Raw genomic sequence first — 9,646 nt, forward strand, 5'->3', positions numbered from 1 at the left:
CTCAGAATGTCAAAATATAAGCGATGTGATGTATAGTTTTTGAGATATTAACGTTTGTTTGACACAACTCATACTATAACTGCCGCGGGGTTCCGCATTTCTGGGTGGCAAGTGACGTCACGCTGATTCGTCCTATAGGGGTGCCTCTGTTGATACATCAGGATACAGTTGTCACCATTAGAGGCAGCATGTAGCTTCAGGAAGAGACAGGCGAGGAGTGACAGAGAGCAACATTGCACAACAACACAATAAAGAGACGGAACAACCAAAGGCATACATTAAAAAAACTTTATTGTTTTAAGGTAAGATGAACAACAACATGCTTTTACCACAATCAAATAAAAAGATATTGCACTGGTTTTACTCTAGCAATGTTTTTTTTTTTTTTTTCACCCTCTTATAGCCCCTTTCTCAAGCTTTTATTATGCTCGGCTGAATCTCCTTCCCCTGTCTGTCTCTCTCTCTCTCTCTCTCTCACACACACACACACACACACACACACACACACACACACACACACACACACACACACACACACACACACACACCTTGCAAAGACCGCCCTAGTCTGCAAGAGTCAAGTCGATAAAAGTCGGCCATCGCAGCAGCGGCCTCCCGATACACACACTGTATAAGCGTAGCGTACTGCACATTAAAACATTGGGGGGGGGGGGATCTGGTGTGGAGCGAGCAGAGGTGGTGGTGTGGCTTTGGGGGGTACTGCGGTACAATCGGTCATAGTGTGACCCCATGGTCACATGGTCCATACAGTGGTTAGGCTGATACGTGTGTGCACAGTGGAAACGAGGCGAGGCTGAGCGAGTACCTGGTGGGGACATCTAACAGTACTTCATGTGTCCAGAGAGACTAAAGTGGTAACTCTCTGCCGGGGACATGGACAGTACTATAATAATGTGTCCAGAGAGACTAAAGTGGTAACTCTCTGCTGGGGACATGGACAGTACTATAATAATGTGTCCAGAGAGACTAAAGTGGTAACTCTCTGCTGGGGACATGGACAGTACTATAATAATGTGTCCAGAGAGACTAAAGTGGTAACTCTCTGCCGGGGACATGGACAGTACTATAATAATGTGTCCAGAGAGACTAAAGTGGTAACTCTCTGCTGGGGACATGGACAGTACTATAATAATGTGTCCAGAGAGACTAAAGTGGTAACTCTCTATGTGCCAAGAGTTGGACGTGGGTTTGCTTCGTGTCCCTGTGAACCTCTGTCCTCACAGGTCAAGAAGCACAGGGGGGCGGGGATGGCATCAATGTGATCACTGACTGTATTCGCTGAACCATGAGTGCTGTTAGTGGCTGGAGCATCATCTCTACACATACACATACTGTGTCTGTTTATAGCGTCAGTGGAGACGGCCCAGCTGGCACAGGTAGATGGCACCAGTAGTGATCATTGTGTGCGAGGCAGCTGTCCGTGTTAAGACTAATGAGACGACCAGCTGGGAGCAGATGGGCTGGCTGGTGTACGATTACTCCGGTGACACACAGCAGCTCCCAATTATCTCCAGAAGATCACAACTCAGGGACTGAAGTCAACAACAGCGCACCTTTCCATAAGAACGCCACGGAGGAACTCTGACAGCCTGAGGGGACGGTTGACTGACCCCAGATCAGAACTACTACTCTGAACAGCGTGACCAAACTGAGCCATTGTCGTTAAAATCAAATCCCTGGAGGTCGATACCATCAACGTGTGAGACGTTTGGTGTGTGTGTGTGTGTGTGTGTGTGTGTGTACGCGCGTGGAAATAACGTCCAATGTAGTTGGTGTATCAACAAAGAAAATGGGCCATGTGACACCGCCTGGCCAACGAGGAGCTCTGCGCTGATTGATTGATTGATTGATTGGCCGAGGGGTAGTACAGAGTTCAGCTTTACATCTCAGAGTCTGTGACAAATTATGGGAGCAGCTTCCTCTCCACAAGTCTCACATGCTAATCTATTTCACAGGCACACCTGTAACTCACGTCTGCACGGGGAACACAGGCACACACCTGTAACTCACGTCTGCACAGGGAACACAGGCACACCTGTAACTCACGTCTGCACAGGGAACACAGGCACACCTGTAACGCACGTCTGCACAGGGAACACAGGCACACCTGTAACTCACGTCTGCACAGGGAACACAGGCACACCTGTAACTCACGTCTGCACAGGGAACACAGGCACACCTGTAACGCACGTCTGCACAGGGAACACAGGCACACCTGTAACGCACGTCTGCACAGGGAACACAGGCACACCTGTAACGCACGTCTGCACGGGGAACACAGGCACACCTGTAACGCACGTCTGCACAGGGAACACAGGCACACCTGTAACGCACGTCTGCACAGGGAACACAGGCACACCTGTAACGCACGTCTGCACAGGGAACACAGGCACACCTGTAACGCACGTCTGCACAGGGAACACAGGCACACCTGTAACGCACGTCTGCACAGGGAACACAGGCACACCTGTAACGCACGTCTGCACAGGGAACACAGGCGCACACCTGTAACGCACGTCTGCACAGGGAACACAGGCACACCTGTAACGCACGTCTGCACAGGGAACACAGGCACACCTGTAACGCACGTCTGCACAGGGAACACAGGCGCACACCTGTAACGCACGTCTGCACAGGGAACACAGGCACACCTGTAACGCACGTCTGCACAGGGAACACAGGCACACCTGTAACGCACGTCTGCACAGGGAACACAGGCGCACCTGTAACGCACATCTGCACAGGGAACACAGGCGCACGTCTGCACAGGGAACACAGACACACATGTAACGCACGTCTGCACAGGGAACACAGGCACACCTGTAACGCACGTCTGCACAGGGAACACAGGCGCACACCTGTAACGCACGTCTGCACAGGGAACACAGGCGCACACCTGTAACGCACGTCTGCACAGGGAACACAGGCGCACACCTGTAACGCACGTCTGCACAGGGAACACAGGCGCACACCTGTAACGCACGTCTGCACAGACGTGCGTGGAGATGATTTGGACATTATGTCCGCTGACTCTTCCTCCTTCCCACTCCCCTTCTGCTGCGACCACAGAGATCCTCTCCATCACAGACGACTGGTTCATCAAACGTTGGAGAGCTGTTGGTAATCATCATAGCCTGTGATAAGAGGTTTGATTGCTACAGGCATCAAAGTTCCATTGAGAAAATGACAACAAAAATAACAATATCATCATGTAAACAATACAAAAATTGCCACAGTCAGTGTTTTGATGTGAGATCATTGTCGCATTCAGTTTAGCGATGTCCTTAAGTGATCCAGAAACGCCTTTAAATCAAACTGAACTACTGGAGGTTAAACTCATTAAACGAGCAGCGTTCTGCTTCGTCTCCAACAGGGACACCAACGACGTATCAAGACAGACACACACTGAGGGAGCATTCCACTCAGTTCAACTGAAGCGTTCTCAGTAACACTGCAGGAGCAGTTGAACGGACCTATTTGCATGCGCTCACAAATTCAGTTTTGTCAATCTTGAAAGATGATTTTCATTGAAATGTGTCAAAAAAAATCAAAACAAACAACTGATTGTTGTGATCAGAAAACAGAAAGCAATGACGAGAGGGAAAACATGAACTAATTAGCGTAAGAAGAAATTGAAGGTGGTGTGTCCTGACTGCCTGAGCAGTGACGTGAAGTTCAACCCTGTCTGACAGAGCAGTGAGGAGCAGCACCACTGGTCGACAACTTCACAACTGTCTGAAAGCAAAAGATATGATTGGATTCCGTTTGTTTTTTGTGTATTTTTCATTGGACAAATGAGATCAAAGGGTTGTGCAAAGCCCGCACCCCCCCCCCTCCATACACAGACACTTCGATAGCTACACCTACTGTACATACACCAGTAGAGGGTGTCCTAAACAAAGTGTACCCTAAAACACACACTCTCACGCGCGCGCACACACAGGGTATAAAACAAATGCAGAACAGAACTTTAAATACTCATATATACATAAGACAACCACACACAGAATAACACATCCCTCACTCACACGCATATACAAAGTAAAGTCTGCTAACTTGACAGTATTAGAGGCATAAAGACAGAAATAACACAGCAAGTTGGTCCAAATACCAAAAATAAAACAACTGCAACCTTCAGAGGCTGCCGGGTCAGAAAAGAGCCGGGGCTAGAAATAAAAAAGATGTCCGTCCAACAGAACAGTGTGTCTAAAAGAGCCAGGGAGAGACTGAAGATACTCAGTTTGGATCCTGGGTTGTCAAACGTCTCAAGAGCTGTATGACAATATATGGTAAACAAATCACAGGTGTTGATGGTCTATCTATGTGGAGAGGAGTATGAAGTTAGATAATTAAGTTTTGGAAAACAGCCGTTTATTCAAATCCATGGCTGTTTGTCAGCATCACTGATTATGTGTGCATGTAACTAAGACACCGTTGAAGCATCTCAATCTTTCATATGAAGCACCTACAAGTTCTCGGTTGCGCATCCCAATCATGACCTCTTCCCCCGGTCGGAGGTTCCATCCACGGGGCGGTGGTAGTGGGGCGAGGGGTCTCGAGGTGAAAGGGTAACGTGGGGGGGGCCAGACCGGCGGGGCCAACCTGTACATGTACACTGACCAAACAATCCCAATAAAAGTGCCCGTGTCGTCGTGTCGTGTTCCGACACGGACGAAAAGAGATATCTGTTCTCTTCTCACTAATGCTCAAATCCAAGTAAGCAGTAACATGCTGGACTTAACATGGAGCACCCACAGTCAACGGGCGCATGGTTGGGGAATACTTGTATTCTCCTGCAGACGTGCAGCGCTGGATCATTGGGGACTAGAGCCGGGAGACGAGAGAATGTAATTTGGCCTAGTTAGCTCGGTGCTGAGTGCTAGTTAGCTCAGTGCTGAGTGCTAGTTAGCTCGGTGCTGAGTGCTAGTTAGCTCGGTGCTGAGTGTTAGTTAGCTCGGTGCTGAGTGCTAGTTAGCTCAGTGCTGAGTGTTAGTTAGCTCGGTGCTGGGTGTTAGTTAGCTCGGTGCTGAGTGCTAGTTAGCTCGGTGCTGCGTGCTAGTTAGCTCGGTGCTGAGTGCGCGGTGCAGATTTAGTCCTATTAAAAACACTAATGCATTTACACAGTATGCTAAGCATACGCTGCTCTTTATTGCTGAGGCACCACCTTTTTCCAGTCGTGGTTGGGTGCACACGTTGGGGGAGGGAGGGACAGAGGGAGAGAGAGGGAGGGACAGAGGGAGAGGAGGTGGAGAGGGACAGAGGGAGAGGAGGTGGAGAGGGACAGAGGGAGAGGAGGTGGAGAGGGAGTGTATTCTGTAAGGCACGTCCTGATCTACTTGTGAGAAATGCACACGTGGACTTCAAGGTGAAAGGTAATGAGGCAGCGCAAGAAGACCATTAGCAAGAGAGAAGGTGTGTCTCTAATCTGTCCACATTTCACGAGTGTGTGTGTGTGTGTGTGTGTGTGTGTGTGTGTGTGCATGGACCACTGGACTCTTTATTTCTAGCCCCATACATCTTTGCAGAAAGAGAGAGAAAGAAGAACGGCAACTTTTCATGACAATTAGTCAAAAGGTCTGAATGCAAACACAGTCAGGACACCAACATGGCCGCCATAACACCCTAACATAAAGAGAAGAGAAACAGCCGGAATGGAACTAGAACTACTAAATGTGTTTCTGCCTTCCACTTCTGATAGCTCCTGCTCTCCTTCCCCACCTTTCTTCTGCGTCGGCGGTCAAACCCTCGGGTTAGTGTGGCGTTACTAATAGGTGGTTTTCTGACAAACATGCAGTTTGTGTGAGTTTTAAAATCTCAAGCCAGCATTAAGTGGTGTGATCGGTGCATTTGTTCTTGTTTTTTTTTGTTTGTCGCCGTTGCTGCTACGTCTTCTTGCTGGTGGTTTTGTCATGTTGCGAGGAGGCGGGGCCTGTCGGCGGTTCGGCCCTCTTGCGCTGCTGTGGCTCAGGTGCTGGCGAGGTGCTGGGGTACGTGTTGGGGGCGGGCTCAGAGGCTGGTGAGGTGCTGGGGTACGTGTTGGGGGCGGGCTCAGGTGCTGGCGAGGTGCTGGGGTACGTGTTGGGGGCGGGCGGAGCAGTTGCTGCCCCCGGCCTCAGTGCAGATGATGCAGAGCCGGCAGCACCTTGAGACCCAGGCGTGGACCTGCCTTCAGACCCAGGCGTGGACCTGCCTTCAGACCCAGGCGTGGACCTGCCTTCAGACCCAGGCGTGGACCTGCCTTCAGACCCAGGCGTGGACCTGCCTTCAGACCCAGGCATGGACCTGCCTTCAGACCCAGGCGTGGACCTGCCTTCAGACCCAGGCGTGGACCTGCCTTCAGACCCAGGCGTGGACCTGCCTTCAGACCCAGGCGTGGACCTGCCTTCAGATCCAGGCGTGGACCTGCCTTCAGACCCAGGCGTGGACCTGCCTTCAGATCCAGGCGTGGACCTGCCTTCAGACCCAGGCATGGACCTGCCTTCAGACCCAGGCACGGGGCTTTCTGGGATGTCCTTGCGGGAGGCCTGCTGCGCCGGGGTCGTGCAGTCTTTCTGAACGGAGGGTCTGGCCATCCTCTGTGGTGGCGTGGGGGAAGCGAGTGGCTCCATCTTCTGTCTGGACAGGCGAGGCGATGGCTGAGGGCTCGCAGGCTGTTTGGAGGAGAAGAAGGGCGGGTCGGCGGTGAGCGGGACATCAGGGGTGCCACCTCCTCGAGATGATTTCTGCTCCTTGGAGGTCTTGTCTGCGGGGCTGGTGAGTTGGACCGGCCCCAGAACACTCTGAGCTACGGGCGCCAGCTGGGAAACCACTTTGTCCACGCCGCTCTCAGGGGCAGGAGATGGGGAGCCTGAACTAGAAGTGGAGCTGGAGGTGGAGGGTGCGTTCAGACTGGCAGCAGCAGCAGCAGCAGCAGCAGCCATGCTCTGGGCTTGTCTCCGGTTGTCTGCCTCCTTTTTTTCTTTCGGGATGCCTGGAGAAGAGCAAGGCGTGCGGGCCGCCTCTCGGCCATCGCTGCTTCCAGGAGTGGTGGTCGTGGGGGTCGTGGTCGTGGTGGTGGTGGTGACGGTGGTCGTGTGGGTGGTGGTTCTGGGGCTGTCCTCGGTCCCCCCGGGCTCTGATGAGCCAGTCTTCCCCCGGGGGCTTTTCAAGTCCTGGGGAGGAGCTGGCTTGAGGAAGGGGTCCTTGCTGACTGAGATGAACGCACTGCCTGGAGTGGAGAAGGGAAGGGGGGTCTGGGTGGGCTTGGTGGCACCACCACTGGGCTCTGGAGGAGCCTTCTTGTCTTGTCGTACACCGTCTTCCGTGGACGCGGCTGAGCTCCCGTCTTTCACTCCCAGAGAAGATGCGGTCTGAGCGGGCGTCTGCTCGCCGAGCGTGGCCTCTGCGCTGGAGGGAGGGAGCGTGTGCGAGGGAGTGGGCCTGCCTAACTGTGAGGGCGCCGTGTGTGTGAACGTGGCGTGGGAGGAGGGGCACGAGGCGAGGCAGAGAGAGGGCAGCGTGCCTCCGGGGCCTGTCCGCACGGTGGTGGGCCGCAGCAGGGGAGGAGGGGTGTAGGTGCTCGCCCGGCGTCCGTCCTGGCTGTCCTCTGAGCCCTCGTCCGTCTCGTCCTCCGACGAGTCCACCTCGTGTATGGCGTCCTGCTTCTGCAGTGACTCCCTCCGCTCGGCTCTGTCCTGCCTGATGGCCGACAGCTTGTCCTTCAGCTTGCTCTTCCCGGGCACCAGGCCCAGGGAGCCGGGCGCCGTGCTGCTGCCGAGGGCGCCGCCGTCCCCTTCCTGTCGTCCCAGCTTCCTGGACGAGGAGGAGTGCTTCTGCAGGCTGCCCTTCTCCACACCTCCACGTCCCGCTGACGACAGCAGACCCTCGCTGGCCGACTCCTGGAGAGAACAAGATACACCATAACTTTGTTATAATACCAATACATTCCTATGGATCAGGAAAAAATATGAAATGACTAACTACATATAGAATCCAATAGAACAGTTCTATGCAAGAGTGCATATAGGGAACAACCAAAGCCTAAATGTCATACAGTAGGCAACTATTATTTTTTACATCTGAAATGTTGGTATTCCCCTTTGATTTTATACATTTATTTTACTGTGACAATATCACGGACACAGTATTATTATATGATTGTGTTTTTGTTGGATTGGGCCCTGAGGTGGGTCTCTAGTGCTTGGATACCTGCAGGCTCTGCAGGCTGGGGTCCCTCTGCAGCATCTCCTTCTTGAACTCTGAGTGGGAGATGTCCAGGCTGTGCTTACGGCAGCCCCCCACCACCGCCGCCGCCCCCGCCGCCCCGCCCCCCGACGGAGACGAGGGCGAGGAGGAGAGGGAGGAGGCCAGCTTCTCGGCCGACTGCACCCGCTTGAGGAGGGGCGAGCGAGGAGGCTCGCTGGGTCTGGAGATGTGCCTGACCAGGGGAGGGGAGGAGTGCAGCTTGACGGGGAACGACTGGCCCCCCATGGCGTGGCCGGGCAGCGGCGAGGGCGAGCGCTGTGGTGAGCTGCTCTGCGGCGTGGGCGAAGGCGTGCGGGCCAGAGGGGACAGGGGGATGTTGCCGGCCGACTTGCGTCGGGGCGAGCGGTACTGGCGCTGGAGCTTCGGGGCCAAGCCGTGGAGGGAGCTGGGCCGGATGTGGCCCGAGCTGGCCGGGGAGTTCGGGACGCTGGAGCTCGGTGAGCTGCTCTGGGACGAGTTTCCACCGACTGTCCAGGGCAGGGAGGAGACAGAATACAGAGACACAATGCATGGCATGACACGCAGGCATAAACATGGGCATATATGGAAACACAGAAACATGCAGACACATACAGAGAAAGACAGAAGTGGAACGTCACTTCCTGCTTCAGCACTGTACCAGAGATTTTCATCCGCCATTTATTTTCCCATAGACATTTCGTAAAATACTTATGAAATAAGTTGTACTTCATCGAACCAAACGGTTCAGCTAACGCTATAATCGGGAGAGACCATAGAACATTTCACTTGGACCAAAACTTAAAAAAACAACGTCGAAAAAATATTTTCTTTAAACCCGCATTTTTTTAACGTTTCGGTCCCAGTGAAATGTTATGCAATCTCTCCTGTTTCTAAATATATCCGTACCGTTTAGTTTGAACCAGTAAAACTAGTTTTATACACATTTTATGAACTGTGTATGGGAAAATAAATGGCAGATGAAAATCTCTGGTACAGTGCTGAAGCAGGAATTAGGCGGTCACTTTGCCTCTCTATACATACTGTACACGAAAAACACAAAAGCATGCACACACACGCACACACGCGCACACACACACACACACACACACACACACACACAGCAATATACATCAAAGCAAATCCTATTATCGTCCATCATAGTAATAAAAAAAAAAACACCACACATTGATCAATGTGGGGGTTATTTACACATTCACCACTCATTCATAATAAATGAGAGCTGAATGTATGTCTGTGTGTGACTGTGTGTGTCTGAAATCTGCAAGACTGCATGGTACAGACTGCATGGTACAGACTGTATGGTACAGACTGCATGGTACAGACTGCATGGTACAGACTGTATGGTACAGACTGCATGGTACAGACTGTATGGTACAGACTGAATGGTACAGACTGTATG

The 9,646-nt window shown here is 52.4% G+C and overlaps 1 protein-coding gene and 1 long non-coding RNA gene across 2 annotated transcripts in view; both read right to left on the minus strand.

Annotated features, from left to right (window-relative positions):
- Positions 1-270: 270 nt before the first annotated feature.
- On the minus strand, positions 271-2,277 carry LOC310787095. Its single transcript, XR_014553245.1, has 2 exons — positions 2,057-2,277; positions 271-1,982 (listed from the first exon to the last, which is right to left on the minus strand). It is a non-coding gene; the product is annotated as an uncharacterized lncRNA (long non-coding RNA).
- Positions 2,278-5,903: 3,626 nt separating this feature from the next.
- Positions 5,904-9,646, minus strand: part of mast2 (microtubule associated serine/threonine kinase 2) — a gene marked incomplete at its 3' end in the record, with an annotated part of 242,782 nt that continues 239,039 nt past the window's right edge. Inside the window, 2 exon segments of the mRNA XM_083648326.1 lie at positions 5,904-7,898; positions 8,209-8,732. Of these exon segments, the coding sequence (XP_083504452.1) occupies positions 5,904-7,898; positions 8,209-8,732 (2,519 nt within the window).

This window comes from Poromitra crassiceps (genome assembly GCF_964638095.1).
Source record: "Poromitra crassiceps genome assembly, chromosome: 12".
Lineage (NCBI taxonomy): Eukaryota > Metazoa > Chordata > Actinopteri > Beryciformes > Melamphaidae > Poromitra > Poromitra crassiceps.